At 53.5% G+C, this 27,385-nt stretch overlaps 2 protein-coding genes across 15 annotated transcripts in view; one reads left to right on the top strand and one right to left on the bottom strand.

The window, feature by feature from the left end:
* AIFM3 (apoptosis inducing factor mitochondria associated 3) overlaps positions 1 to 20,999 on the bottom strand; it is a 56,272-nt gene extending 35,273 nt beyond the window's left edge. For 2 of the 14 annotated variants that reach the window (XM_038152560.1, XM_038152569.1), the window contains exons 1-2: positions 13,632 to 13,884; positions 3,322 to 3,441 (exon numbers count right to left, since the gene is read on the bottom strand). In XM_038152560.1, the coding sequence (XP_038008488.1) occupies positions 3,322 to 3,352 (31 nt within the window). In that variant the 5' untranslated portion in view covers positions 3,353 to 3,441; positions 13,632 to 13,884. Of the gene's footprint in view, positions 1 to 3,321; positions 3,442 to 12,149; positions 13,499 to 13,631; positions 13,888 to 20,548 lie in introns of those variants that run through there. The other 12 variants (XM_038152559.1, XM_038152562.1, XM_038152564.1 and 9 more) reach the window with 10 other exon arrangements.
* Positions 21,000 to 21,755: 756 nt separating this feature from the next.
* POLE (DNA polymerase epsilon, catalytic subunit) overlaps positions 21,756 to 27,385 on the top strand; it is a 34,380-nt gene continuing 28,750 nt past the window's right edge. Inside the window, 7 exon segments of the mRNA XM_038152923.1 lie at positions 21,756 to 22,001; positions 22,465 to 22,545; positions 22,624 to 22,668; positions 22,808 to 22,900; positions 23,437 to 23,591; positions 26,625 to 26,766; positions 27,057 to 27,137. Of these exon segments, the coding sequence (XP_038008851.1) occupies positions 21,765 to 22,001; positions 22,465 to 22,545; positions 22,624 to 22,668; positions 22,808 to 22,900; positions 23,437 to 23,591; positions 26,625 to 26,766; positions 27,057 to 27,137 (834 nt within the window). The 5' untranslated portion in view covers positions 21,756 to 21,764.

Genomic DNA, 27,385 nt, shown 5'->3' with positions numbered 1-27,385 from the left:
GCCTCAGCATGTGCCACTTGAGGGCTGCAGGCACAGGGCAGAGGAGCACTGAGGGCAGGGAACCATCTGCTGCTGGCTGTATGGTGCCAACAGCTTTGGGAGCAGTGGAAACCAGAAATGCATCAGGGGATGATGTTGGAGGGACCAGCAGGCACAGCCAGAAATCTCAGTTTACCCTAGCAGGGTTTATTTTCCAAAGCCACCACAGAGTAAATCCACCACCGTGGATGGGTTAGGGCTCACTGTGCCCTGCCAGAGCTGCACTCTCCAGGGACCCACTGGGCTTGCCCACCCCCCCTCAACTGCAAGCCCCAATGACAGTGACTTCAGGTGGTCTCAAAGAGATTCCAAACCTTTTCTCTGGACTTCCCCCCTCCTTCCAAGGCCAGGCTGGACAGGGCTTGGAGCAACATGGCCTCGTGGAAGGTGTCCCTGCCCACAGCAGGGGGTTGAAACTACTTGGTCTCTACAGACCTATCCAGCCCAAACCCTTCCAAATTCTATCATTCTGTTAAAAATGACAGAGCCAATGACAAAACCACCATGTCCAATGTGCCTGGCTCTGCTCTCCCTCTCCAGATGCTCTGTCAACAAATGCTACAGTCCAAAACCAGGAGGTAGGACTCATCAAGCAAGGCTGGGGACAAACTCAGAAGCCCCTCCAGCCCCCTCCAGCAGTGTGAAGCAGTGTGCAGGGAGCACATTCCCTGCTAAATGCATCCTCCATGCAAGGGTGAAACCCACCCCAAGACACCCCATGTGCTGGGAAGCGACTGCCCTGCCCTCAAACACTGAGCCCAGCAGAAGAAGAAGAATCAAAATTTATAGGTTTTGAAGCCACTCTCCCAATACCCAGGGCAGAGACAGAGCTGCTGCAGCTCACGTAGAGCTGGCAGATGATGGTTCCTGACATTATCCTGATCTGGCTGTGCTGTGGGAGCAGGTGCTGGGATACCGTGCAGGCTGCCAGCTGGGCAGCTCATCCCCAGTGCATCACACACCCGAGACAAACCCAAGGAGAGAGTCATGCAGAGATTGAGAACTGGGCCTTCAGAACAGGATCTGGGACTGCAGCACTGGAGACAACAGCAGATTACTTCACTGTTTGAACATGAGGTCTTAATTAAACACTGAAATATCCAGACAGGGATGGGCGCTGCAGCAGCAGCCGGACCTCACGGCTGGCCAGCAGCACAGTCAGCATAGCTACTCAGGGACTCCACTCCCCAGAGCTCTGGCATCACTCATCTGCCCATCAAAAGGTGATATGTGCACAGTGCCAAGGTTATCTCGAGGGTTCTCAGGGCGACTGAGGGTCTCTCTTGCAATGAAGGAGGTGGAGCATATAAAGATCTCATGTACACCTTGAAAAAGTGCCTGAATCAATTCTGTTCACTTCAGGCTGCATCCAAAACATTCCCTTCATGTGGAAACAGAACTGATGGAGCAAATAGCTGTGTTCTGTCCCTGCTTCCTATTCAGACAAGGAATAGTAAAGTCCAGTACTCAGCTCTAATACTGTACAATTCCCATGTGAAACATCAGAGAAACCCTTTGCTAGAACAATCAGTATCCTCAAATGCCTCTGTTTACCTCCTTGCATTGGCAGGCTTTATAAGCCTGGGATGAAGCCCTGCAGCCAGTGGTGAGCTACCCAGGGGCTGCGGAAGGCTTGTGCAAAGCCTTTGAAGATGCTAATCCAAACCAGAGCGGAGGCATGGAGGTGCATTGCAGGGTGCCATTTTCAGGCATTGGGCCCTGCTGTGCAGATACAGCTCTCTCCCGCTCTCAGCTGCAAAAATCTGCAGTTAAGGAAAACTGATCATTGGTGTTCTAGCACTGGTCCAAGATTACACAGTTTTGCTGATAGGATACAAAATTAAGTGGAGCTCATAGCAGAGTTTGTCACAAGTTTAGCCAACAAAGGCGTTTATTCCTGATATGTTTTTACTCCTCAAACATTTTAAAGAAACAAATAAACAGGCTTTCACAGGGAAGACTTATGGGTCAGAGTGTCCAGTGCCATATTACCTTGGTGGTGACCTATACCATAATCACAGCACAGGTCAGGGGCAGAAAGGCACCTTTATTTTCTCATTGTGCCTTGCATAAAGGCAGGGACCTCACTCCACGGATGCTCAGCGAGGCACAACTTCTATTGCCCTTCTGACCCATTTAGTCCTTCAACCTGAAATCCTCCTGCCTCAGACAGTGAAGACAAACTGCCCAGAAAAGGTCCCCAAAGACATCTTTCCACCCACAAAGGCTACACAGGGATCCTGACTGGTCTGAGAGATCATCACCATTCTCTGATTCCCCTTGCCCCGGGACAAGCAAGTAACAAAGACAAGGTCACCCTGAGCTCCCTCTGAGGTGGCCAAAACAAGCTGCAGGATGGGAGCTGGGAGCTCTCCTCCATGGCAGCCTCGGGAGCACTGACAGGACCAACCATCGCTCCCTGGGGCCCCGTGCCAGGGCCGTTCAGGTGCTGCCAGGGGTGTGAGTGTGGGTGATCACACAGCGCCTGCTCAGGACAAGGCTGAGCATTGACACTTTCACACCAGGCCCCCCTCAAGCAGCCAGTTTGCCTGGGCAGGTGGCACCACACCTGTCCCTCGCACATACACCCCCCTTCCCCAAACCGCAGAGAGCAGGGAGCCCAGCCAGCCCAGCCAAGGCAGGAATGTGCCAGGCAAGGGGAGAAGCCTTGATGTCCAGGTGTCTACAGCTGCTTTCCCCACCAAAAGCAGTACATGAACAAGCTTCACCAAGAAAATAAAATCCCAAGAGCAGAGCAGCTCCAGGACCTGGTCTGCTCCTTCCCAGGTCATTCCCTTCCCACAGGGAAAGAAATAAGGGCTGGCCAAGGTGCCAGAGTGACAGAACTGTGGCAGAAGGAAGGTGCTGGAGCCCTGTGTGTCTGTGCTGGGATAGCTGTCACCCAAACCTGGAGCCCCGTGTGTCTGTGCTGGGATACCCGTCACCCAAACCTACACTGGGGCACAAGGGGGACAGCTCTGCTCCAGATCTGGCGGGAAGGTAGAAGCAGGTGAAGAACAAGGCGCTGTGGCCAGGCAGAGATGCCTCCCTCGCGGTACAGGGTGAGCTCCCCTCCCACCCGCCTCCCACCCCCCCGGCACTGCTGCACTCTCCCCACAGCTCCCTGCCTGGGAGTGAGAGCGCTGAGGAATGCGGGGGGATTAAGAGTGCGGTAATCCTCCCTGCGGGAGCCGAGCATTAACATTACCCCGGCCAGCGTCCCCGCTGACCTACTTCTCCCTCGGGCACGGCGGGCCGGGGCCCGGCGGCGAGGGCAGTCACCTGGCTTGGGCTTGGAGAAGCATCCTCCCATGGTGCCGGGCGGGACAGGCGGCGGGCGAGTCAGCGAGGGCGCGGGCACATCCCCGCATGGTCCGGGAGGGCTCCCTCGGCGATCCGCACCTGCGCCGGGCACAAAAGCCCCGTGAGAGCCCGCACGGCCGGAAGGCGAGGGCGGCAGGGAGGGGAACAGCCCCGAGACAGCGCTGCCGCCCGCGCCCGCAGCTCACGCAGCACCCCGGGACATGGGGACATGGGGACATTGGGACATTGGGACAGCCACATGCCGGGGTCACCGCGCTGGGACACACCGCGGGCACCCCGGGCACCCCAGGGACATGGGGACAGCCACCTGCTGGGGACACACCGCCACATTCAGTCATGAAGTTTATAAATTCAGTCATTAAAGTTAATTACAAAAACCCTCATATCGTTTATGGCCAGACTTTAATAACTTCCCAAAGCCCTGCCTTTGGGAATTACAGCTCTAAGCACACAGGTCACAGCACAAATACAATGACTGAATCATAAATACATTTCAGATGGAGTTTTTGTGTTATTATTAGGAGATTGAAAAAAAAAATCCTGTTCTATTGCACTGTCCTGCAAGTTCCCCTATGCCAGCTATGTTCATTCCTGTAGAAATGCCATTGGCTTAGGAACAATTAATTATTTAGAGAAAGGGGTTTTGATATCAGACCATTTGCATCAACCTCCTTTTTTACACTATTGATTTTTTTAAAATTTTTTTAAGTCAAGTTGTGTTTCTCTTATTAGCTTTGACTTGAGACGCTCTCAGATTTGGTACAGACTAAGAATTTAGATAAACTTTTCCAATTCCATTCCATGACTGAAAACAGCAAAGAATCATCCAACACACTGGCAATAAAATAGTATATTTCATTTGTTTTACTCAGTCCTGAATTTAACTGATTTACTATGGTTTTGCCGTATATTTTTCAAAAAGCCCTCTGATCTTGGCAGGAAGATAAATACAATTTCTGAATTATATTTTGAGACAGGCAAAGTAGGTTTTTCTGCAGCTCATAAAATGCCTCGAGATCTTTATAATGAGAAGAAATTAGAGAAGTGCCAGGAGAGAGATACCAAGCACCTTCTCTCCTTAGCTTAAACACCAACTCAAAATATCAGGATGTATCCCTCTGTTTTCAGCTATATCTCTCCAAAACACAACTTCCAACTGCCCTTCCATGCACAGCATCACCTCTGCTAAGCCTCAGCTGTGTTGCAGAAGCAGCTTCAGAGCCTGGATTACGTTGAATAAGCAATCCAAGCTATGGAGGAACACAAGCCTGGAGCCTTGCCCGGGTGCAAAGCAGGCGTGTGCTATTTGATACTCTGCAATGGGGGATTATTAAATGCAGAGGGAAGAGCTCTTCCTCCAAGAGCATCCCAGGAAAGTAGCATGACAATGTTTACACAAGAGCAAATGCAAAAAAAAAAAATGGTATCATGTAAGACGGTGCATGAATGCAGAGGAAGATTTGGGAGCAGTGGGGGAAGACAGAGTGGGGATGTCACGTGCAGCAGCTGCTGTAGGGCCCTTTGCCAGAACCAGCAGAAAGAAAGGGAAAATGGCTTTGTACCAGGCAAGCCGAGTCTTGGGTCACTGGTGTATCAGTGATACAGGACAACAATTTAGTGCATATAATAAAATACTGCCATGGTGCCTCAGGAGCAAACCAAGTCCCCACCAACCCAGATCAGCTCTTTGCAGTGGATTTCCTGCAGCAGAACTGGTGACAAGAAGGATCATGCCCCAGGCAAGCAGTGCCCTGGCACCATTGCAGCATTCCCAGGGACCCCTGGATAGGTGGAGGGTTGGATGGCAGAAGGGGAGCTCCCAAATATGTCTCTCTCACCAGAGAATCACTCCAACTTCTCCAACCCACCCACAGATGCTGATTTGGGACTGGTTTCTAGCTGGTCTGACTGGTTTTAACAAGGACTTGGGGGGATGTCAGAGTTCCTGGAAGTCAGAATGTCACCCATTCGTCCTAGATGCCTTTGCTTTGTTTGGACCTTAAAGATGGCTATCTGCAGCCATCCCCTCAAGCCCACTTCACTTCTCCTAATTTCTCCACTAATGGTCCCTCCAGTCTTTCCAAAGCACTGAGACATCTGCACCTCCCAAATCGGGTCAGAGGGAAGTGTTTGTTGTCAGAGGTGTCCCTTCTCCACTCCTAGAGGTCCCCAGGCAAAACCAAAATGGCTCTTGGTAGGATTTCAGCTGATGACATCAGAGGAGAAGCCACCTGGCTGCTCCCAGCCTCAGCCCCAGCAAGCACATGGAGATGCTTCAGAATCATCTGAGACTCAGATGGTTGCAGAAAGGCACCACCCTCCCCTGTCAGACCAGCTCAGGGGACACAACAGGGCCACATCTCTGTTAGTGGCATCCGGAGGAATCAATCCAGAGCTGCCTCCTGCAGGATTCATGGCCAAAGCCATAAACTCTGTTAGGAGAAGGGAATAAGCCCATATACAACACAATGTAGCTGAACACAGACAGGATCACCTGTAAAACCTTGCCAGGTCCTGAAGGGTGACATCCTGGCCTGAACAAGGCATCCATGCTCAGTAAACCAGTTCATCCTCTATTCCCTGACCAAAACTACACTCTGTGGCACACAGCTGAACAGGAACACCTTCAGCATCCGCTCAGAGAGGGCAAGAAGGAGTGGAATACCAAAATACGAGGTGACTGTTGTGGTGCTGAGGAACATACTGATCCCATCCCTAAAAACTCTAGTGTGAATGAGGAACCAGCCCCTACACCAGCCTGTCTGCAGAACTCCATCATCCACAGAGAGCACTGCCTGAGCATACAACCAGGGACACCAGCCTGCTCCCCAACAGGAAAAACTGGGAAAATTATCTGACAGGAGAAACACGGGAAACAGTCTAGTGCTACTGACCATGAGCACTTCCCCTGCACAGCAGCAAAATATGTAAAATATGGCAACATCAAGCGTCAGTGCCAGCCAGGGATATCAGACCAGGCAGCCCACCTGGCTCAGCCCAGGGTCCACTGCCCAAACGTGGCCAACAGCACCCATCTGCCACAAGCAGGCAGGAGCAGGGCAGGAAGGCAGGGACGCTCCAGCCCACACTTCCCGCTGGGCTCAGAGCAGAATCCAGAGCCTGCACCACTTCTGAGCAGTGCAGTGCTGGCAGAGCTATTATTAGCACTGTGTTTCTGCTCTCTGCAGTGCCCCAGGCTCCTGTTTTAATCCAGTGCTCTGCTGTGATTCCAAAATCCTTTCCAGGAGTTAATGTGGCAACTATATAACTATATAGGTGTATCAGTACACCATAGGTATAAAAGATGTTTTTCCCCCGAGCACTAGTTTGTGTTTATTGCCCCAGTATCATTTCCTTACCTGGCACCCAGGTCCCTCCCATCCAGCTGCAGCATCTGTCCTGCTGCTGTAAGTAATCCTGCATCGCCTGCCTAGAAACCTGGCAGAGATGTGAGCACCAGGCCATGCCCTGGGACATGGACATTTCCAGAGATGTCAGTTTGCTGTCCCAGCTTGCTCCAGCTGGGACCTCTGTGGAGCCCTCAGCAGGGACACACTTGTGCTGCTGCTGACCGAGTTCCTCAGCCGTGGCTCATCTGCCGTGCGAGGGGGCCTGCTGCACATGGGCACCAGCTGCCCCTGTGCCCTCTCCAGGCTCCTCCAGAACCCCTCACTGAGCTTCTGGCTGCACACTCACCTCTTTGTGGACATCACCCTGACCCCCACTGCCTTGGCCCCACCAGCCCTGGGTGCCACCAGAGGAAGAAGAGGCAAGAGGGCTGCTTCTCTTTCCCTTCCCACTTGCCCAGCACAAGTCACCTCACCTGGTCCCCTGGACACATAAAGGGGATTTCTCCACCTCTCAAGGCAGCTCTGTCCCCTCCCCCCCCCATGCCTCTGTCCTCTCCTCTCAAGTCCTGGACCCAAGTTTCCTCTCCTCAGTAATGTGGGACCTCCCAGTGTCATCAAGAAGACGACTGATGTGATCTCCTGGCACCAGGGGCTAGCAGGGACTGCCAGAGAAGGCAGGGGCTTGGTGACAACTCACCACATGCTCTCAGAGAAGGGACCCTGCCCTGGGGCTGAAGCAGGGAGGAGATGCTGGATGCTAGAGCAGCTGCCAGCTCTTGAGGATCCTGGATATGGCTGCCAGAATAAGAAACATCTCTGTCCCTGGGTCTTACAATCCCAGATCCTCCAGGCTTTGCACAGGCCTGGTCCTCCCACAGCTGCATCTCCTCTGCTGCCCTGTCCTCCTCCTGGGACCGACCCAAGCTAGCCCTGGGTCTGCTGGGACACAGTTCAGGTTCCCAAAGCTCAGGAACATGCCCATCCTTCCAAGGAAACCAGACAACAATGGGTGCTCCCATCCTGCCATCACCAGCACCCAACCTCCATTCTCCCAGGGAGCTCAGGATCAGGGGCTCAGCCAGCCTTTCTCCTCTCTTGATGTCCAGGCACTACTGCTTGGACTGGCTTCCTCCCACAGCTGGAAATGCCTGAATGATCTCTGCCATGAGTCCAGCAAACCGGACTCCAAAGACTTTTGTCTTGTCCTCACAGGTGAGCTCTCTGCTCCCTTTGCAGTGCTCTGCAGCAGGATCTGGAGGAAAGCTGGGGCAACCTGGCAGAGCTCCTAGAAGACCTTTGAGATGGTTTCTGGAGAACCACTGGAATTCAGTGAACAAGTGGGACATCTGGGACCTGCTCTGTTCCCAAGGAGATGACTCCTGTCTCTTCATTGACATCACCAGTCTTCAGGAAAAGGGCTACAGGTCCATGGAAAGCCAAGGTCCACACGAGTGAGGATGAGGAAGGTCTCTTAATAGATACACACCAGGATCTCAAAGCAGAGGTCAACAAGAGATCTCTCCCAAAGACATTATGTCAGGATGAGGAGGAGAGCTTCCCCAAGGTCAAGGGAGAATGCCTCAGTCCTGGAGAACTAATGAAAACCACAAAGGAGAGGCAGGCTGTTTCTCAAAGAGAATGGGATCAAAGGGCCAGTCAAAGAGACATTGCACCACTCAGCAGCTTTCAATGCAGGGAGCATTAACATGGCAGCCCCAAGGCAGTTGTGGTCATGACTGTGCTGGTATTCATCTCCCATCAGCTGGCACCTCTTGCTCTGCACCTTCTGCCCATGATCATGGAAGAATTCAGGCTGGAAGAGGTCTCTAGTGTCATCTGACCCCATTCCAGCTGTGAGCAGGGTGACATACCGGGATGGAACCCTAATTCTGCCTTAAGATTTGGAGAATGGACCCAACACTAGTCATGACAGGACCACTAACATCTGGGGATCCTCAAGGGTACAAGACCTTTTTAGATGGGTATCAGTGGGAAAGATTCAATGGTATACAAAGAACAAGAAAATCCATTCCTGGCATCTGGAGACCACCACAGATGTACCCATCCACACATTTGCCAGATGCAGCACTCATTAAAAATGGGAACAAAAGGCGATGTTGAAAGATTTCACTCCCTCAACACTTTGGAGCACTAATGGTCTCCTGGTGGGACTGGAAATTAATTTTTACTCCCAAGATACCCCACTTCTGGAGTACTTTGTGGTGCTGAGCCCCCCTGAGGTGTCTCCAGTAGAAGAAGGAAAGGAGTTAGGCAGTTGTGCTGTGCCCTGGAGCGATGACAGCCGCAGGGGTCAGGCATAGGGTTGCTCACATGCTCAGGTAACAGCTCATTGCCACTTTGGGGTCAGGAAGGGTCTCCCTTGGAGATTGGCACAAATGCCAGGGAGCTTTTGCCTTCCTCTACAGCTCTAAACATCGCCCTTTGCCAGGTTCCTCAGGGCTGTTTCTGGCCAGGGATTCCCTGCTGTGGCAGGGCCAGGAGTCCAGCTGTGTGTGTGATCTCTCCACCTCTCTTCCCCATGGCAGCTTTGTTTTCCTAGCTTTCAGTCACTTGTAGCATAGGTCTTCTAAGGCAATGTCCAACAGCTCTGCACTGAACAGGAGCTGCTGGTTTTTAACTGCTCCTGCATACAATAAAATTTTCTTTTTATTGAATCTGGGTTCTGTAGTCTGCAAACATTTGCTTATTTCTGCCCTGAGAACTTTGTCCTTCAGGAGCTTTATCAGTTCCCGCGATAATTTTTGGACTCAGAACGATGTTACAGCTAATTGAAGAGCTCAGCACTTTCTTATTGAGACATCCTTCATGGATGTCTCTAAAGGGTCCAGGTCAAGTAATTTTCTTTTCTGCTCTATTTTAGGACTGAGCTCAACATCTGGAAAACTTGCTTGTCTGCTCTGCAGAGTGAAGGGCACCATGTGCCCATTCCAGCCATCCACATCCAGCTCTGCAAACTGGTTCCACATCCCCCAAGCAGGAACACAAGAGGAGGGGGCAGCTGGAGCCTCAGAGCATCTGGTGTTGCCATCCATGCTTGCAGGGAAGAGCTGGCTCTGACTCTGGTCCCTGCTGTGTGAAAAAACAAGCCCTGATCCCAAACCATACCCTATCCACCACAGTGCTGCCAATTCTCCATACATGCACAATATTGTCTTTAACACAAGGCCAGCAGGAGCCGTGGAGCAGTCTCAGCAGCAGACCGGTTTTGGTCACACCCTACAAGCAAACTGCAGCACAGATCCCACCACAGCCTCTCCAGCCTATCCCACAGAGCATAGTCTGTCCTATGTCCTCTGGTCTCTGGACACAAGGACTCTGGTCTACCTGGTCCTGAACATCAGCAGGACCCAGAGCATTCTGTCCCATCTACCTTCTCACCACACACAATGGCACCTAACAGGGACCCCATCCCTCAGCCCCACCACCACCCTCCGTAGCTCCATCCCAGCCAGACACAGGCCCACACTGACCCACCTCACACCCCTGGCACATCACCAGCCCCCACGCACCAGACTCAGGGCATGGTGTGCTCTTACAGGGGCTGCCCATTTCTCCCACTTTTCTGGGGATTTGCTCTCATTTCACTCCCACAGTGTTTAGTCAGATCTAAGCCACCACCCTCACCAGGTTCCTCCATACCTGTGCCAGTATTAGAAAGACTTTAGAGTGGTGACTCCACATCCCCCTGTCCTTGATGAGTTCACCCAGACTGTCCTTCTCCATCACATCCTGAAGGCCCACTCTTGTTTCACACTAGTGCCACCATGCACAGTCTCATGCTCACTCCTCCTCCACCTGTGCTCAGTGGTGCAACTCCAGCCACCAGTGATGCTTTCCACCTCCACCTCCTCAGCCAGTTTCAGCTGCTTGGTAGGCAGAGGACATTAATGAAAATACATAAGGTGGATCCCAAGAGTCCTGCAGTTCACCAAGCAGTACACCTGCCTCTGCTCCAGTATCCTCCTGGCCCTAGTGATCCTGCCAGGGACCAGGCTTCAGCCCAGAGGTGCACCAGCACTCTCCCACAGCTCATCTCCTTCCTCCCCAAAATCAGCCAGTCTCCACTGGTGTAGCAGAGTCCCAGTCCACCTCCACAAAGCCTGTCAGAGCAGGAGCTAGCACAGACCCCATAGTGAACACCCACACTCCTCATGGTGCAGAGTGGTGGTGAAACAGTATTTGGGCTCCAGCTGTTGTCCGAGCACAGCCACACTACCAGCGTCCCACAGCCCACAGGCACCTACTTGCCTCCTCACCACCCCGCAGAGATCAACTCCCCCAAAAACCACAGCAGCCACTGGCACAAACTCCTACTGACACCTGCAGCTCCCCTCTGCTAACTCTGGGGTCCATCCTCCACCTGCTGCAACACCCTGGGTGCCACAGCCCATGACCTCAATGAGGAGCCCCATGTTTCCCAGCAAGGTCTGGCTCAGCAAAATCAAACTGCCCTGTCTTCAGGGCAAGCCAGACTCTGCTGCCAAAAAAAGCAGCTCTCTCCACAGGCCAGGACTCTGAACACAGCCCAGGCATGGTTGTAGCACTGGGGAGCCCAAGGCTCTGCCCCCACCCCATGGACCATGCTGTGCGCTCTGTGTTCTCAACACCACCCGCAGCAGCCCTGCTCTGACCCCGGGGAGGGGCACAGGGCTTGCCTGCCAAGAGAAAAGGAGACAGTGGGAAGAGAATCAAGTCACACAGAAGACAGCATGACAGGGGATGATGTTTTTAGGGCAGGGAGAGCTTGTATTTTTAAAATAATATGAGGATGAAAACAGATGGTCTCCATCCTGAAGTTACCATTTTTGTCAGGAATCACACTACAAAGCATGAAAAGAGAGTCTCACAACCCCTAGCTGTGGTTGCCAGATCAGCAGAGCAGCCTTCCAGAATGGGGTGCCCAACTGGGGGACCACCCCTGTGTTCATGTCACTGCTTCTTGTCCCTCCACCTTGAAGATGCTGCACACAGGACATGGTACCACTGCGCAGATATGCAATGCACTGCTGCCCACCCTCTGCCCATGGAGCAGATGAGCCAAAATCAAGGGGGCTGGCACACAGGAACCCCATTTTCTTGTCTCCCTGGTACCCCAACCTCCTCTTTACCTCTCTACCTCTTCACCCCATTCTTCCCCCTTGACAGCTCTCCAGCTAGCTTCCCTTCCCTCTGCCCAACCCTCCCATTTCCACTTTCCTGCCATTTCCATACCCATCCCAATCCTGCTGCCTGGCTTCTGCTTCAGGGTCCCCCAGCTGTTGACACACAGTAACTCTGACATCCCCAGGGCAGCACTGGACCCCTCCTGTTCTGTCCTCCGCCTTGTTTGCCCAGCCCCCTCAGTACAGCCCTCCTGCCAAAGCTTTATCTCTCCAACCACTTCCTTGTGGGCTCCAAGATTTGCTTTACACCCACCTGGAGAAAGCAGCGGGTTTGGCTTTGCCGGGTGATTTCCTTTCAAATGGTCCCAGGAAACAGAAGCAAAGTCAGGCTGCGAAGGGCGAGGGCAGCTCAGGGCCGCAGCTCAGGGCTGCGTGGGCAGGGGGGATGTGGGCAGGGACCTCACCTTGGCACCGGGAGCTTGTGCCAGCGGCAGCACAGGGAGCTTCAAAGCTGCCCTTTAATGTACCCTGTGGCTCCCGAAGAAGTGCCGCGGGAACGCCATGTCAGAGCACAGACATGGCAGGATTGTGTTCCTGGCTGCTGCTTCAGCAATTTACCGGCTCCAGGTTAAAGGCTCATTCGGCAGCACTGTCACTGCCACCCCTCCACACACCTCTGGGAGCTAGAAAGACTCCCAGAGCGGAGTCTTTCTGGAAATCATTAATCACGGGATTTGGTTCAGATCGTAAAGATCTGCCAATAAAAATCATAAATGTTGGAAATTCTCCCCGGATGAAGAGTGATCGATGCAAAAATCAAATCATTTCACAACATGAGAGACCTTTAATTCTCATTTGCTCCACCACAGGCAGCTCAGCCCCTGCTGTGCTGCCACTGCCAGGTCCCCATTGCACAAAAGCAATCTGTGTTCCCCACAGGAGTGGAGCAGGGCAGAAGGAGTTTATCCCAGCAGTGTTTCCCAGGACTAACAGCTACAGTATAACACCACGGTCCAGCTCCATTCATCACACTCAGATGCTCCCTCTCAAAGGAGACCATGCAGTTCAAGGAACCACTGAATGTCATGAGTTGGAAGAAACACACAAGGACCAGGGAATGGCTTGGGTTAAAAGGGACCTTAAAGCTCATCTCTTTCCACACCCCTTGCCGCGGGCAGGGACACCTTCCACCATCCCAGACTGCTCCAAGCTCCGTCCAGCCTGGCCTTGGACACTTCAGGGGATGGAGCAGCCACAGCTTTTCTGAGCAACCTCTGCCATTACCTCACCACCCTCACAGTACAGAATTTCTTCCTAATATTTAATCTTATCTACCTTTCTTCATCTTAAAGACATTCACCCCTGTCCAGGCAAGACCATGGTCCCTCCTTGTCAGGAGGAAACAAACTTGGAGAACACGCTGGCGGGAGGACATGGCACAGGGACCTAAACCCTGTTCAGGACAAACGCGGCTTTTCCCCGCGACCCATTTTTGTGCCGCTTTGATTTCCTGGGCATTTGCTGCATCTCAAAAGAGATGCGGAGACATGCGGCGCTCTCGCAACGCCTGCCCCCGGCTCCGACCCCGGCCCTGCCGGCAGCTCCGGCTGCAGAGGAGCCCCCGGGCCCGCCGCGCTCCCCGGTAATCCCGACAGCCGCGGTGCCCCTGCTCCGGGGGGCAGCGGCGGCCCCCCCGAGCGAAGGTGCGCTAAGGTCCCGGGTAGCAGCCCCGCAGCGGGAGCTCCCCTCGCTTCACCTCCTCCCGGGACGGGTCCCCGCCGCCCCCCGCGCTTACCTGGGCAGCAGCGGCGGTGCCAGCGCGGCGGGAGGAGAGCGGCCGGTGCCGGGGCGGGCCGGGCGCGGAACCCGCCCCCGCCGCGGCTACGGAGCGGGAGGTGCCCGCCCTCGGTGCACGGGGGCCGGGGGTCCCCGCCGGCCCTGCCCACTCTCGGTCCCCGCCGGCCCCGGGCACACCGGGGCACTTGGTTTGCTCGGTCCCACGGGGCCGCCACTGCCGGGGCTATTCCTGCCCACCTGAAATACCCCGGCACGGCCCTTACCAGGTCACTTGCTTTTACATTTTCGTTCTGGATTCACGTCTCTGCCCCCCCTCCTCCCCCGCCTCACCCCCCGAAGACAAAGATCTGCACCACCCTTCGCTTCCTCCTGCCTGGAACCTTTCTTATCCCCAGAAAACTCTTTCCCTCTCCATCATGTCATCTAGCAGTGTCAGCATCTCTCTGTGCCTTTTTCTATCCCATGCCCCAAATCTGTTATTTATTTTCAGTGGATGACTTTTGAGATCACCCCGGGTACAGAGGAAGGTTTTCTCCCCCACCCCCAGACAGTTTGTCTCAGGTTGCTGCTCTCTTACACCCCAAATATACAACTCCTGAGGCTTTCCAGCAAATCACTTCAATATGCAGCTTCACTTCCCTGCTCTAAGTGGGAAGAGTGGCTTAACTAGGCTGTTCATCTGCAGTTCTCACTGTTGGTAAAAAATAAACTACCCAAGGATGAAGCATTCCAGTGTAGAAGCTCCAGGGACCCATGTGCTCCCAGAGCCTTGGGAGATCCACAGTGGGTCCTCAGGGAGCTGCCTCAATTCTAAGGCAGGAGAAATGATCCCATGTCTGGTGCCTGCAGGCAGCTGAGGAGCATCCCTGCAGCTGGTGCTGTGCCTCCCTGGGGCATGGTGCCGAGCTCCACGGGATGTGGTATTGCTGGCACCGGGGACCCCTAGCAGACCTCCATTACCCTTCCTGGCACGCAGGATTTCTGACCTGTGGTATGAAAAACTGTTCCTGTGCAAGCAAACAGCAAGGACTGAGCCTTGGAAGGAGACAGTAAATGGGTTTGCAGGGAATTATCCTGACAGCAAGCTCTATCACAAGCTGTGGGTGGCCATGCTTTAAGATGAAGGAGGGTTGATTTAAACTGGATTTTGGAAAGAAATTCTTCCCTGTGAGGGTGGTGAGGCACTGGCACAGGTTGCCCAGAAAAGCCGTGGTTGCCCCATCTCTGGAAGTGTCCAAGGCCGGGTAGGATAGGGCTTGGAGTAACATGGGATAGTGGAAGGTGTCCCTGCCAATGGCAGGGGTGTGGACTAGGTGACCTTTAAAAATGGCTTCAACCCAAACCAGTCTGTGATTCTATGTTTAGCTGGTACCACAAGAGGACAACATTTGGGTTGTTTTGCTGCACCTTATGTGTCTGAGGACATCACGCCAGGGATGGGACTGTGAGACATGAGCAGTACTGTGGGGCTGTAATGCCCAGGAACAGCAAGAGCTGCAGCTCTGCCTGCAGTAGGGTGACCGGGCAGGAGCCCGGAGGGATGGATGGCTAGAGGTCCTTCCTTCCCCAGAAACCTCACAGAGCTGCTGGGTAGTGCATGCCTCCATGATTGTTGTTTCTTGGGCTCCTGGCACTGGCTCCATCACCCTGACACCACTCCCTCACCGAGCACTGCCTGCACTGCAGTGTTGGTCACTGAGATGTCACCAGTAGGTCCTGCCCCACTAGGCAGGCTCCTGAGCTGACCCAGTCACGCCGTGGTGCTCGGTGGGGTGCTCAGCCATGCTGCTGGGGGTGGCAGTGGGGGCTCTGGGCCAGTTTGTGGGTCTGCCCCAGTGGGACAGTGGTGCTGACAGGGCCGTGCCAGCAGTGCCAGACAGCTGCCCACTGTGCTGCAAACCCTCAGCTCTCTGCCTTCTCTGCAGGTCCCAAGAAGATGACAACCTTTGGTCCTTCACCTCCCACCACCCCAGAATTAACAGCCCATCATGCCACTCCAGCAGGGGGTGTCCCCTGCAGCCTGGGGCCGGCAGAGACTGCCCAGCCCAGCACACTCTGGGAGGCCAGGGAGATGCAGGGAACGGGGTGATGGGCTGGTGCTGAGGTGACCCCATAACCCAGCGGTGGAGCCTCTGGCATCCCCAGACCAGCTTTCCAGGCTGGATTGAAGCCTCTGCTTCAATGTTTCCTTACAAGAAAACTTCTGCCCTTGACTGCGCAGCCCTGCCTGGCATTCCCCTGGGAGGCAAGTCCTGGAAGAGGAGTCAGGTGGGGCAGAAGCGGAAAGGGAACAAGGCAGAACAAGGGAGAGAGACCGTGCAAATGGAGCAGCCCAGGGGAGGGAGCAGGTGCCGGCAGGGCTGTCGGCAGGAGGAGTGCTCAGCTGGGACATGAAGGCACTCAGAGAGAATCAGCCCTGATGCCACCTGGTGCTCTCAGCTTCTTTATGAAGCAACACAGCCAGAGCCTTGGATCATCTGGGATGGCTGAGACAGGTGCCATGGCACAGCAGTAGACCACAGCTGACAGCCCTGGCCAGTTCTGCATTTTCATCAGGACTTTGTAGAACAGAACACCCACAGTGTTGGTGTCTCCGTGCAAGAGCTCCAGGCTCGGGGCTTCTCCCAGGCCCCCCAAACAGGAACGCTGCACTACAACAGTAGGCAGATGGAGAACAACCTGACCCTGCAGCACTATGGAATAGCCTCCAGCTGCTTTTTGCGCAGTATACCAACGTGTAAGTGCAGGGTGGGATGGGGGAGGTGAGTGAAGATTTGTCCAAAGGGGCGAGGGGGGGTGGGTGCAGATTGGAGTGGTTCCTGGAGAGGGACCCTGGCCAGGAGAACGGGTAGGAGGGAAGGAGCCAGGTGGCTGTGGCTGTGTGTGCCCCAGGGAGGTGCAAGAACCTTCTCTCACCTCCCAAGCTCCAGCTCCACACCACCAGCCCCTCCTTGCCCCCACACTTCTCCCAGCTACTACAGTGACCTCTGGACACCATCACAGCCCAGCAAGTCAGACCTGCCTGGCTGGGAGAGTTCCCAGCCCTTGTCACCTCTGGCTGCTGCGGATGGCAATGGCTGTCCCTGCTCTGTTGCACCAGGACGGGAGCTGGCCAGCTGCGCCCGCCCTCCTCCTGAACCACTCCGGGGTGGGATGCAAGTGGTCAGAGCTAGCCTGTTATATCTGATTACATTAGCCTGCCAGGTTAACAGCAAAGTGTGCTCCAGAGGTGACCCAGGAGACTGGTCATCAGCAGAGCTTCTGACCCAGTCATCCCTGGGGATGTCATCTCCAGATGTGATCAAACACTGGGGGACTCACACAGCTCCCACCTGCATCTCAGTATGTGGTGTGTGAGCTTTGCAAGCAGGACACTGCATGGTCAAGTCTGGTAATTTTCATCGCCCCATGTTGCCACCTTCAGATCTGCCAGTTTCTGAGCCCTCAGGAAGGCTGCCAAAGGCCTGCAATGCCCTCTGAACCCCAAAGCCCAGGACACACATGGCACCTAAAGCAGAACATTTCATTGTGTGTGGACATGCTCCCTTTCTGCTGCTAAAGCCTCAAGGAGAAGGGGCAGCCTGACAGAAACTTATAAAAACCTTGTTGCCTGTTTATCTCGCAGAAGATAAACACCAGCCCATATTCCATGGACCACTCAAAATCTGGGAAGATGACCCTGGAGAGACTCTCCGGACTGACAGCTTGCTTTGTGGCCCTGGCAAATCCTGAAACCTTCTCATTGCCCAGAGTGCTTTGAAGAAGGTTGTATTCAACCTTAAATTCACTCCCCATGAGCTCCTTGGTGGTGCAGCTTTTCAGCTCTACCTGATCCCAGGTGACGACTCAGTGGAAAGGAGTCAGATAGGAGACCCAGCACAGGGTGCCCAGAGTGGCACCTCTGTGTCTGACCCGTCCCTGGAAGTGTCCAAGGCCAGGTCAGATGGGACTTGGAGCAACCTGGTCTAGTGGAATATGTCACTGCTGATGGCAGGGGTGTGGACTAGACAACCTTGAAAAATCCTTTCCAACACAAACTATTCAAACAAATTAAACAAATCACTCACATGTGATTCTGTGGTTTCTTTTGCTGCTGAAGGGCAGTCAGGTTTACCAGCACCCAAATCCTGACCTTTTAATGCAGAATCCACAGTGCAGAGCAGCAATGAGTCCTCTGAACCATCCAGTCTCACCCCTGCCCTGCATGGCTGACTCAGATGCCAGAAGAGGACAACCAGTGTAACACCTGGTGAGAAGTTACCAGAAGAGGAGACCTTGGTTCACAATCCAGTGCTGATGCCTCAGACCTGTCTTTCCCCCTGACAGAGCCTCTCCTGCTCCAGAGGCTGCCTACAAAGGCCTGTCCTCATGCACAAGCCACAGCAAACTGCAGATGTTGACATGAACCCAACATCAAACCTTTCCCTCATTTCTCTCCAGCCTATTTACCCAAGATGAACAAAATCCACTGAAAGTTCAAGCAGGCAACCTGACTCCACAGGACCCAGGTGACAGACCCACAAAAAATAGCAGACACACAGGTCCCTGCATCTTCAGGGAAAGTCTGACTCAATAGCAGCTGCTGCACATTCAGAAGAAAACCAGCAGGATATTTTTAAATTCCATTTTTCACATCCATAAAGTCAGTTCCTTTTTGGACCATTTGAATGCCATCACTGATCCAAATCTCCTGCTGCTGGACATGCCAGTCAAGGCAGGACAGTCTGTTCTGGCAGCAAGGATCTACAAAGAGATTTTTTGGGTCAAGCTCAGGTATAATTTCAACTTTCCTAAGTGGAGATGGCAAGTTTAGGAAGCTCAAAGGCGCTTCAGGGAAGTGGTGACATGCTCCTCACCTCTCCGTGGATTTGTGGGTTGAAATGAGGCCTCTGCCTCACTAATTATGTATTATTTTTTCCTTCTCTGAAACACATGGAGAGCACACTGCTGCATGTCCTGGTTCCAGCTACGACTGGGTTAACTTTTGCAGTAGCCACAGGGGGCATGGCCAGGATGGGGGTTATTCTGTACCACCTCATATCATGCACAGGGTGGGGGAAGGGGTCTCTTCTGGTGGCACCTGCGATCAGAGTAACATCAGATTCCACATGGTGAGCACTCACATGTGAATTGTTCCCATCCTGTACACTCAGTTATTCATTCTGTTTCTGTTACTGTTCTGTTTCTTATTTCATTGCTGTTTCCAGTAAATTATTCTTATCCCAGCCTGTGATTTTTACCTTTTGTGCCTCCAATTCTCCTCTCCAGCCACGCACAGGGTGGTGCATAATTTGGAATGTTTCACTGCAAACACTAAATTGGGGAATACCTTTCTTAAACTGCAACACGGTGGAAACAGACTGTGAGTGTGTCTCTGCTCCTGGAAGGGTGGAAGATCCTCAGTGCAACCACATCCTCAGTGCTAAAGTTAATAGCCAGACTGCAAAGGAGATTGCAAGGTGGGGGAGTGACCCTGGGCTGTTAAGTCCTTGCAGAGATGTCAGGTGTATTTGAGATGCGCTGGGCAAGAGGGTTTAAATATCCTCTGGAGGTGGTATGCCAGCTGGCAGGGTGGCCAGAGGTGTTTCTAGCCACTTCAGCTATTGGATCTGACTGATCTAACTGATCAGTTAACAAATTTGATCAGTTAACAAATGATTTCTGAATATGGGATTGTGAAGGCAGTGGACTCGGACAGGGCAACTCATTTTACAGAGGGAACCTTCAAAGGACTATTGCTGCTTTGAGAATTCGGTGGGACCTCCATACCCCCTGGCACCCTCAGAATTCAGGTCAAATAGAAAGGATGAACGTGTCACCAAAACTGTGGTGAGAACAAAAAACTCTCCAACAACAATTTTTAGTGTTGGAGAATCAAGGCATTGCTTTATTCCAGCCAGAATGCACAACAGAAACTTCACCCACACATTGCCCAGATATTCAGAGAAAATCATTCTATGACACGTAAGTTTTACCAGGTTTTCCCCATATTTTATACGGTCAAACCCCCTCATAGAAATTTAGTGGTTCAATGTGCACTGGTCCCACGTTAGGCAGTTCTTAGTAACTGGTTTCCTGTTGCTTACAGATTTCTTCGCCTCCGAGGCTAATTTGGTCCTCATTTCTTAGCTCTCTTACCAGTCCTTTCCAGACCAGGTGTCTCCCACCATGCCAGGGGGCAGTATCTGTTGAAGGCTGCCTATCTGCTGGAATCTGTCTGCTGGCCAACCCCAATCCATGTAGGTGTTAAACTCATCCGTTTTCACCCTATGAAACAGTCATTTGAACAGAAACTTCAATTCCCTTTTCCCCTGGACAAAGGCGAACTAACCTGTCCGAAGTCACATAAAAAACTGTTAAACCTTGTGTAACGTCCAACACTCTGTCTCCTTTATGTGCACTGGCTCTTCATAGCATGATTTTCTACACAAAGGGGACACACTATGCCATGGCCTATGCAGAAACCAATTGGGGCTGGCCCTTCCCGAAGGATCAGCCTGGCTGATCGGCTTTGCCGCTGCTGAACGTGCAAACTGGGAGGGCACAGGCACGGCGAGGGGTGAGGCAATGGGGGGTGGGGGGTGACGTGGGTCCTGTGCAAGGTGCTGATGACAGCAGCACCTCGTAGGTGTGTGCACCTTGATCTGTGTGTGCAGTGCCTGTGAGTCCTGGGTGTCCTGTGTTTGCATCCAGGTGTGTGTCCCTGGGAACTGTGTGCCTCTTGAAGCCCAAAATTGGGCAAGAAAATAAAACTCTGTAGTCAGACAGCTACAGAGCAGGTATTTGTTTATTCAGCGCTGGCAGTAAGGCAGATCTCTGTGCCAAAAACTCACTCAATCTTCCGTAGCTCTCAGTTACATTTCAAAAGTCCTTCCCTGCAATGTCACAATTACAACATACCATTAGCATACTCACATTTGCATAAAGCCGTGTCATGGTTTTACAAGAGTTTGTTGCTTTCACCAACAAAGAACTTTGTCAGTTCTTCTGTGGTGGTCATCAATCTTCTGGTGGTCTTTTGATGAAGGCTTCTGTAGTCTTCTTCACATTTGAACCTTCTACCTCTATCTTCAGCGCACGCCTTGGTGCTTCTTGTTTTACAGTCTAACTTGTTTTTAGCTAATTTTGCAGTTTGCAAGCTCCGTTAGAACTTGCTATCTTGCTCTTGATAGCGTTTGTTTTCTTACTTGCCCCACTGTCTTGCTTTTCTTCGCCATCCTGCTTGTTTTACCTGCACATCTTGTTACAATAATACTCGTGGTTAACCTTTTGCTAGATATCCCTTAGGACTCACTCTGGGACCTGTGCTTAGCTTCGCTGCTACCTCGATCCACAACGGGGAGAGCACCAGCCACATCCAGGGTCTGTCAGGCCTGTGCAGTGGTCATCAATCTTCTGGTGGTATCTTTTGATGAAGGCTTCTGTAGTACTTCTAAGAAGAGAAGAAAGAGGGAAGTCACATTTGAACCTTCTAACCTCTATCTTCAGCGCACGCCTTGGTGCTTCTTGTTTTACAGTCTAACTTGTTTTTAGCTAAGTTTTCGCAGTTTGCAAGCTCCGTTAGGCAACTTGCTATCTTGCTCTTGATAGCGTTTGTTTTCTTACTTGCTCCCCACTGTCTTGCTTTTCTTCGCCATCCTGCTTGTTTTACCTGCACATCTTGTTACAATAATACTCGTGGTTAACCTTTTGCTAGATATCCCTTAGGACTCACTCTGGGACCTGTGCTTAGCTTCGCTGCTACCTCGATCCACAACGGGGAGAGCACCAGCCACATCCAGGGTCTGTCAGGCCCCCGCTCCGGGGCTCCGGCAGCCGGGCAGGGGGTCTCACCCGGGCAGGGGGTCTCACCCGGGCAGGGGGTCTCACCCGGCCGGCCTGCAGCCCGCCGCCCGCCTCCGCCCCTGGCCGGCCGCTCCGCCACGGCGGCGCGCGCGGGGGGCGGGACGAGGCGGGAGAGCACCGCCTGTCATTGGCGGGAAGCACCCGTAGGGGAGGCGGGGCCTCGCTCTGATTGGTGCTGTCGCCACGGGGAGCGGTGAGGGGCACTCGCTCTCGCGAGAGTCTGGCGCAGCGCGGGAAGTTTGTCCCGCGGCGCCGCCGGGGTGCGGACAGGGCCGGGCCGGGCGGGATGGGGCTGCGGGACGGCGCCGAGGCCCAGCCAGAGCCAGCGCGGCGGGGGCGGCGGCCGGGCGGGCCCCGCGAGCCGGCGGACGGCGCCGGCTCCGGCCGTGACGATGCCTCCGCGCTGTCCGCACTCAAACGCCTGGAGCGGGCGCAGCGCACGGACCGGCTGGACGCGCTGTTCGGCTTCGAGCGGCCGGCAGAGCCCGGTGAGCGGACGGGCTGGCTCATCAACATGCACCCGGTACGGCGGGAGGCGAGCAGGCAACAGACAGGGCACGAGGTGGCCCGTGGGGAGACCCCCAGTAGGGCCTGGGGAGGGTTTCCCACAGAGACACCCCAGCCGTACCCGGGATGGGAGATATGGCCCGTGGAGCTGGGGGCAGGGGTCCTGTGGGGAGACTCCCGACACAGCCCGGGTGTGGGGGAGTGTCCCACGGAGACACCCCTCACAGGGAGCGGGGGAGGAAGTCCCCTGGGGAGAGCCATGGTAGGGCCGAGGAGGCGGTTCCGACAGACAGGGCCCGGCCGTACTCGGGGGGGGGGGAGACCCAATGTCCCTGCTGGGGCTCCCGTCTTTCCCTGGCACTACTGGGAGGGAAGGCTCACACGGAGGCTTCGGTGAGCCCCGGGGGGAAAGAGCCCCGTGGTGGGTCCCGGGGTAGTCTCATGCAGGGACCTTGTTGAGTCTTGGTGCCCATGGGCAGACGGAAGTGCTGGATGAGGACCGGCAGCCAGTGAGTGCAGTGGACTACTACTTCATCCAGGAGGATGGGAGCCGCTTCAAGGTGCGTGCCAGGGGGGACCAAGTGGATACAGTGTCCCAGGAGAGAACCTGTCACCATTGTCTGTCTGCTCCTTCCTAGGTGGCCCTACCCTACAAGCCCTACTTCTACATTGCCACCCAGAAGGTGAGGAGGGGCGGGGCTGAGCTCCCCAGGAAAGGAGACAGCATCTTGGGGAGCTCAAGACCCTCCTGGGCATCCTGCTTTGGGATGATCTCCTCCCAAGGACAGAGATGCACTGCTCAACCCCAGGGTCTCTTGACAGGGCTGTGAGCGGGAAGTGTCCTCCTTCCTCTCCAAGAAGTTCCAAGGGAAGATTGCAAAGCTGGAAACTGTCCCCAAAGAGGACTTGGACCTGGTCTGTACCCCTCTGTGGCATTTTTTTTTTTGGACCTTGCACAGGTCTAGTGATGTAGGAAGGCATGAGCAGGAAGAGAAAGCAGCATGCTTGACTTAAATCTCCAGGGGCTGTGGCATCTCAGAAATGTGTTTACTATGGCTAATTGCTTATCAGCAGTAATTGCGTTCGTCTCCTTGAACATATCAGTTGTTTCAGACAATGTGTTCAGGACATTAATTTCTAGAGTTAAGGTGGCTGGAGGAAGAAGGATACTGCAAGAGGGGGGTGCTGCTTATGCTCCACCCATTCTTCCTCCTTTTCACTGAGTAAATTCCACTTGTGGGTGCCTGCACAAGCAGCAGGGCTGGCTGGGCTCCTGCTGTGCTGCTCTTGTGCTCTTGACACACCCACCAGAATCTCTCCTCATTGCCTGACTGTCCCACCCATCAGCATCTCTTTTTTGGCCAGTCCTTCCACCTGCATTGGTCCTGTTGGCCTTCCACCCTTCTCTCATGGTACCCATTCCTGAGCTGCCCTTCTCTTGCTGCTTGCAGCCAAACCACTTGGTAGGCCTGAAGAGGAACTACATCAAGCTGTCCTTCAACACGGTGGAGGACTTGTTGAAGGTGCGGAAGGAGATCTCTCCTGCTGTGAGGAAAAACAGGGAGCAGGACCAGGCGAGTGATGTCTACACGACCATGCTGTCAAGGTGAGATCTCCCCCCAGGGGATTCAGTCAGTCTCTCATGTTAATAATTCATAGAACCATGGAGTAATTTGGGTTGGAAGGGACCTCTAAAGGCTGTCTAGTCCAACGCACCTACAGTGAGCAGGGACACCTTCCTCTAGACCAGGTTGCCAGCGCTGGGACAGCACTTCTTCAGAATCACAGACTGGTTTGGGTTGGAAGGGATCGTAAAGATAATCTCGTCCACCCTCCTGTCAAGGGCAGGGACACCTTGCACTAGGCCAGATTGCTCCAAGCTCTGTCCAATCTGGCCTTGGACACTTCCAGGCATGGGGCAGCCACAGTTTCTCTGGGCAATCTGTGCCAGTGCCTCACCACCCACTTAATGATTAGACCCTCTTGATTATTTCCCAGCTCTCCTCAGAGTTGTTACCTTGCCTGATGTGACTCCTGCTATGCCTTTCTACCACCCATCTTCGGGGTGGTTCTTCCAGCTCTGTGCTGCACATTAAGAGGCCCCAGAGCTGATGGGATGGGGTGTGGTGGTGTCTCTGGTTGCCTGTCATATAGTCTGCCCGTTCCCTGTGAAAGGGTCCAGAGAGGCAATGGGCAACCTTACTCCTAATTGTGATCAAGACAGAAATAATCCAACATTTTCTGTTTCTCTGCTGTCCCTGACTCCTGCTGCCAGTGCCACCAGTGCCAGTGGGTGTCCTTATAGACTGACACCAGGGGAGGGACTATGCTAGATCTGTTGTTTACAAGAAGAGATGGGCTGGTGGCAGATGTGGTGGTTGAAGGCCTTTTGGGGCACAGTGATCATGAAATTATAGAGTTCTCAATATTTGGTGAAATAAGGAGGAACAGCAATAAAATTTTCACAGTGGACTTCCGGAGTGCAGACTTTGGCCTATTTAGGAGACTTATTCAGAGAGTTCCTTGGGAAGCAAGAGGAGTCCAGGAGGGGTGAGTGTGCCTCAAAACAGAGATCTTGAGGGCACAGAACAGACTGTCCATGTGCACTGAAAGATGAATCAAAAAGGCAAACGTTCAGCCTGGATGGGCAAGGAGGTTTTGAAGGAACTTAGGAATAAAAAGAGCATGTATCATCTGTGGAAGGAGGGTCTGGTATCTCAGGAAATATTTAAGGGTCTTACTAAGGCATGTAGGGAAAAAAATAGAGGCCAAAGCTCAGTTAAAACTTTATTGGGCAACTTTTGTGAAGGATAATAAAAAATGTTTTTACAAATGTATTAATGGCAAAAGGAAGGGTTAGACCAACCTTGGTTCTCTATTGGATGTGGGAGGGAATTTAGTCCTTGCCGATGGGGAGAAGGCGAAGGTCTTTAAAGCCTTCTTTGCCTCAGTCTCTAGTGAGAAGATGGCTTGTCCTCAGGACAGCTGTCCTCCTGGGCTGGTAGATGGTGTCAGGGAGCAGAATGATCCCCCTGTGATCCAGGAGGAGGCTGTCAGAGAACTGCTGAGCTGCTTGGATGTTCATAAATCCATGGGCCCAGGTGGGATCCACCCCAGGGTGATGAGAAGCTGGCAGATGAACTTGCAAAGCTGCTCTCCATCATCTACCAGCAGTCCTGGCTCACTGGGGAGGTTCCAGATGGCTGGAAGCTGGCCAGTGTGACGCCTATGCACAGCAAGGGTGGGAAGGAGGCTCCTGGTGATTATAGGCCAGCTAGTCTGAGCTTGGTACCTGGTGAGCTAATGGAACAGTTTATACTGAGTGTCATCACACAGCACTCACAGGATGGCCAGGGTACCAGACCCAGCCAGCAGGGCCTTAGGAGGGTTGGGTCGTGTTTGACCAACCTGGTCTCCTTTTGTGACCAGGTGACCCCCTGGTGGATGAGGGAAAGGCTGTGGATGTGTCTCTTTGGACTCCAGCAAGGCCTTTGGCCCTGTCTCCCACAGCACACTCCTGGGAAAGCTGCAGCCAGGGCTGGGACAGGAGCACTCTGTGCTGGGCTCAGAACTGGGACAGGAGCACTCTGTGCTGGGCTCAGAACTGGCTGGTGGCTGGCCCAGTGGTGAACAGTGCTGCATCCAGCTGACAGCCAGGCACCAGGGGTGTCCCTCAGGGCTCTGTGCTGGGGCCAGCTCTGTTCAATGTTTGCACTGCCCACATGGATGAGGGGCTTGAGTCTGTCGTCAGTAAATCTGCAGGTGACACTGAGCTGGGAGTGTGTGTCCATCTGCTGGAAGGTAGGAGGGCTCTGCAGGGAGACCTGGAATGGTTGGAGGGATGGGCAGAGTCCAGTAAGATGAAGTTTAATAAATCCAAGTGCCCAGTCCTGCATTTTGGCCACAATAACCCCTGCAGCATTACAGGCTGGGGACAGTGTGGCTGCACAGTGCCCAGGCAGAAAAGGGGGTGCTGGCTGACAGCCAGCTGAACATGAGCCAGCGGTGTGCCCTGGTGGCCAAAAAGGCCAATGGCTCCTGGCCTGTGTCAGGAATGGTGTGGCCAGCAGGAGCAGGGAGTCACCCTTCCCCTCTGCCTGGCACCTGTGGGGTCACACCTGGAGTGCTGTGTCCAGCTCTGGCCCCTCCGTTTGGGAAGGACGTTGGGACACTGGAGCGTGTCCAGAGGAGGCAACGAGGCTGGAGAGGGGCTGGGAACACAAACCCTGAGAGGAACCACTGAGGGAGCTGGGGGTGTTCAGCCTGGATTAAAGGAGACTCAGGTGACCTTATCACTCTGTACAGCTCCCTGAAAGGTGGCTGTAGTCAGGTGAGGTTGGTCTCTTTCTCCAGGCAACAACTGACAGAACGAGAGGATACAGTCTCAAGGGAAATTTAGGTTGGATGTTAGGAAAAGGTTTTTTTACTGGAAGAGTGAAGTACTATAATCATCTGCCCAGGGAGGTGGTGGAGTCACCATCCCTGGACGTGTTTAAAAAAAGACTGGATGTGACACTCAGAGCCGGGTTTAGTTGAGGTGTTAGGGCTGGGTTGGACTCGATGATCTTAAAGGTCTCTTCCAACCTTCTGATTCTGTGTGACACATGGGTAAGGCAGCTGTTTCCCTCTGCTCTTGCAGTGCTCTGAGTGGGGGCAGTCTAAGCACAGATGAGGAAGGAGCCTCAAAAAAAATTGCCAACCAGATGGACAACATCGTGGATATGCGGGAGTATGATGTGCCTTACCACGTTCGCCTTTCCATCGACCTGAAGATCCATGTGGTGAGCTTTGCTTTCCCAGTCATACTCCTGAAGCGCAGAAAAGTTTTTTCTCTCCAACACCTTTACAAAAGTATTGGTGACGATGAGTTCATGTCTAGAGCTCAGTGCTGTGCTGCTGGGCTTCATATTTAGTGGCACACAGAAAAGCTACCCGATTAATGCATGGCAATATTTCGAACTTTTCTTCTGGGCTGCCTGTGATTGCCACAGTTCCATCCCCAGCAGCTGGATGGAGTGACACGGGGATGTGGCCCTGCCATAAGGCACTACCCACCCTCATCTCTCCACAGGCTCACTGGTATAACGTGCGATACCGGGGCAACACCTACCCACCTGAAATCACCCGCCGAGATGACCTTGTGGAGAGGCCGGTGAGCACCGGGCAGGTGTTCTTTGTGCAGATGATCCGCCCCAACAGACTGGTGTCTGATGCAGTGCCGGTGTAAAACCACGGTGGCAGGGAAAGCACTGGGTTTGGGTAGTGATTTTTGGGTTGATAAAGCACTAAAACGATTAACGGGGATGTTCTGGTTCACGTACTGGACCAACACGGGGTTTTATGGGAAACACCCTTTCAGTCAGCTCTGGAATCTTTTCTAATGGATTTGGTCCTGCCCAG

This window comes from Motacilla alba, chromosome 15, assembly GCF_015832195.1.
Source record: "Motacilla alba alba isolate MOTALB_02 chromosome 15, Motacilla_alba_V1.0_pri, whole genome shotgun sequence".
Classification (NCBI taxonomy): domain Eukaryota; kingdom Metazoa; phylum Chordata; class Aves; order Passeriformes; family Motacillidae; genus Motacilla; species Motacilla alba.
Note: the sequence above shows the minus strand (reverse complement) of the source record. Positions and strands in the feature narration are given on the sequence as shown.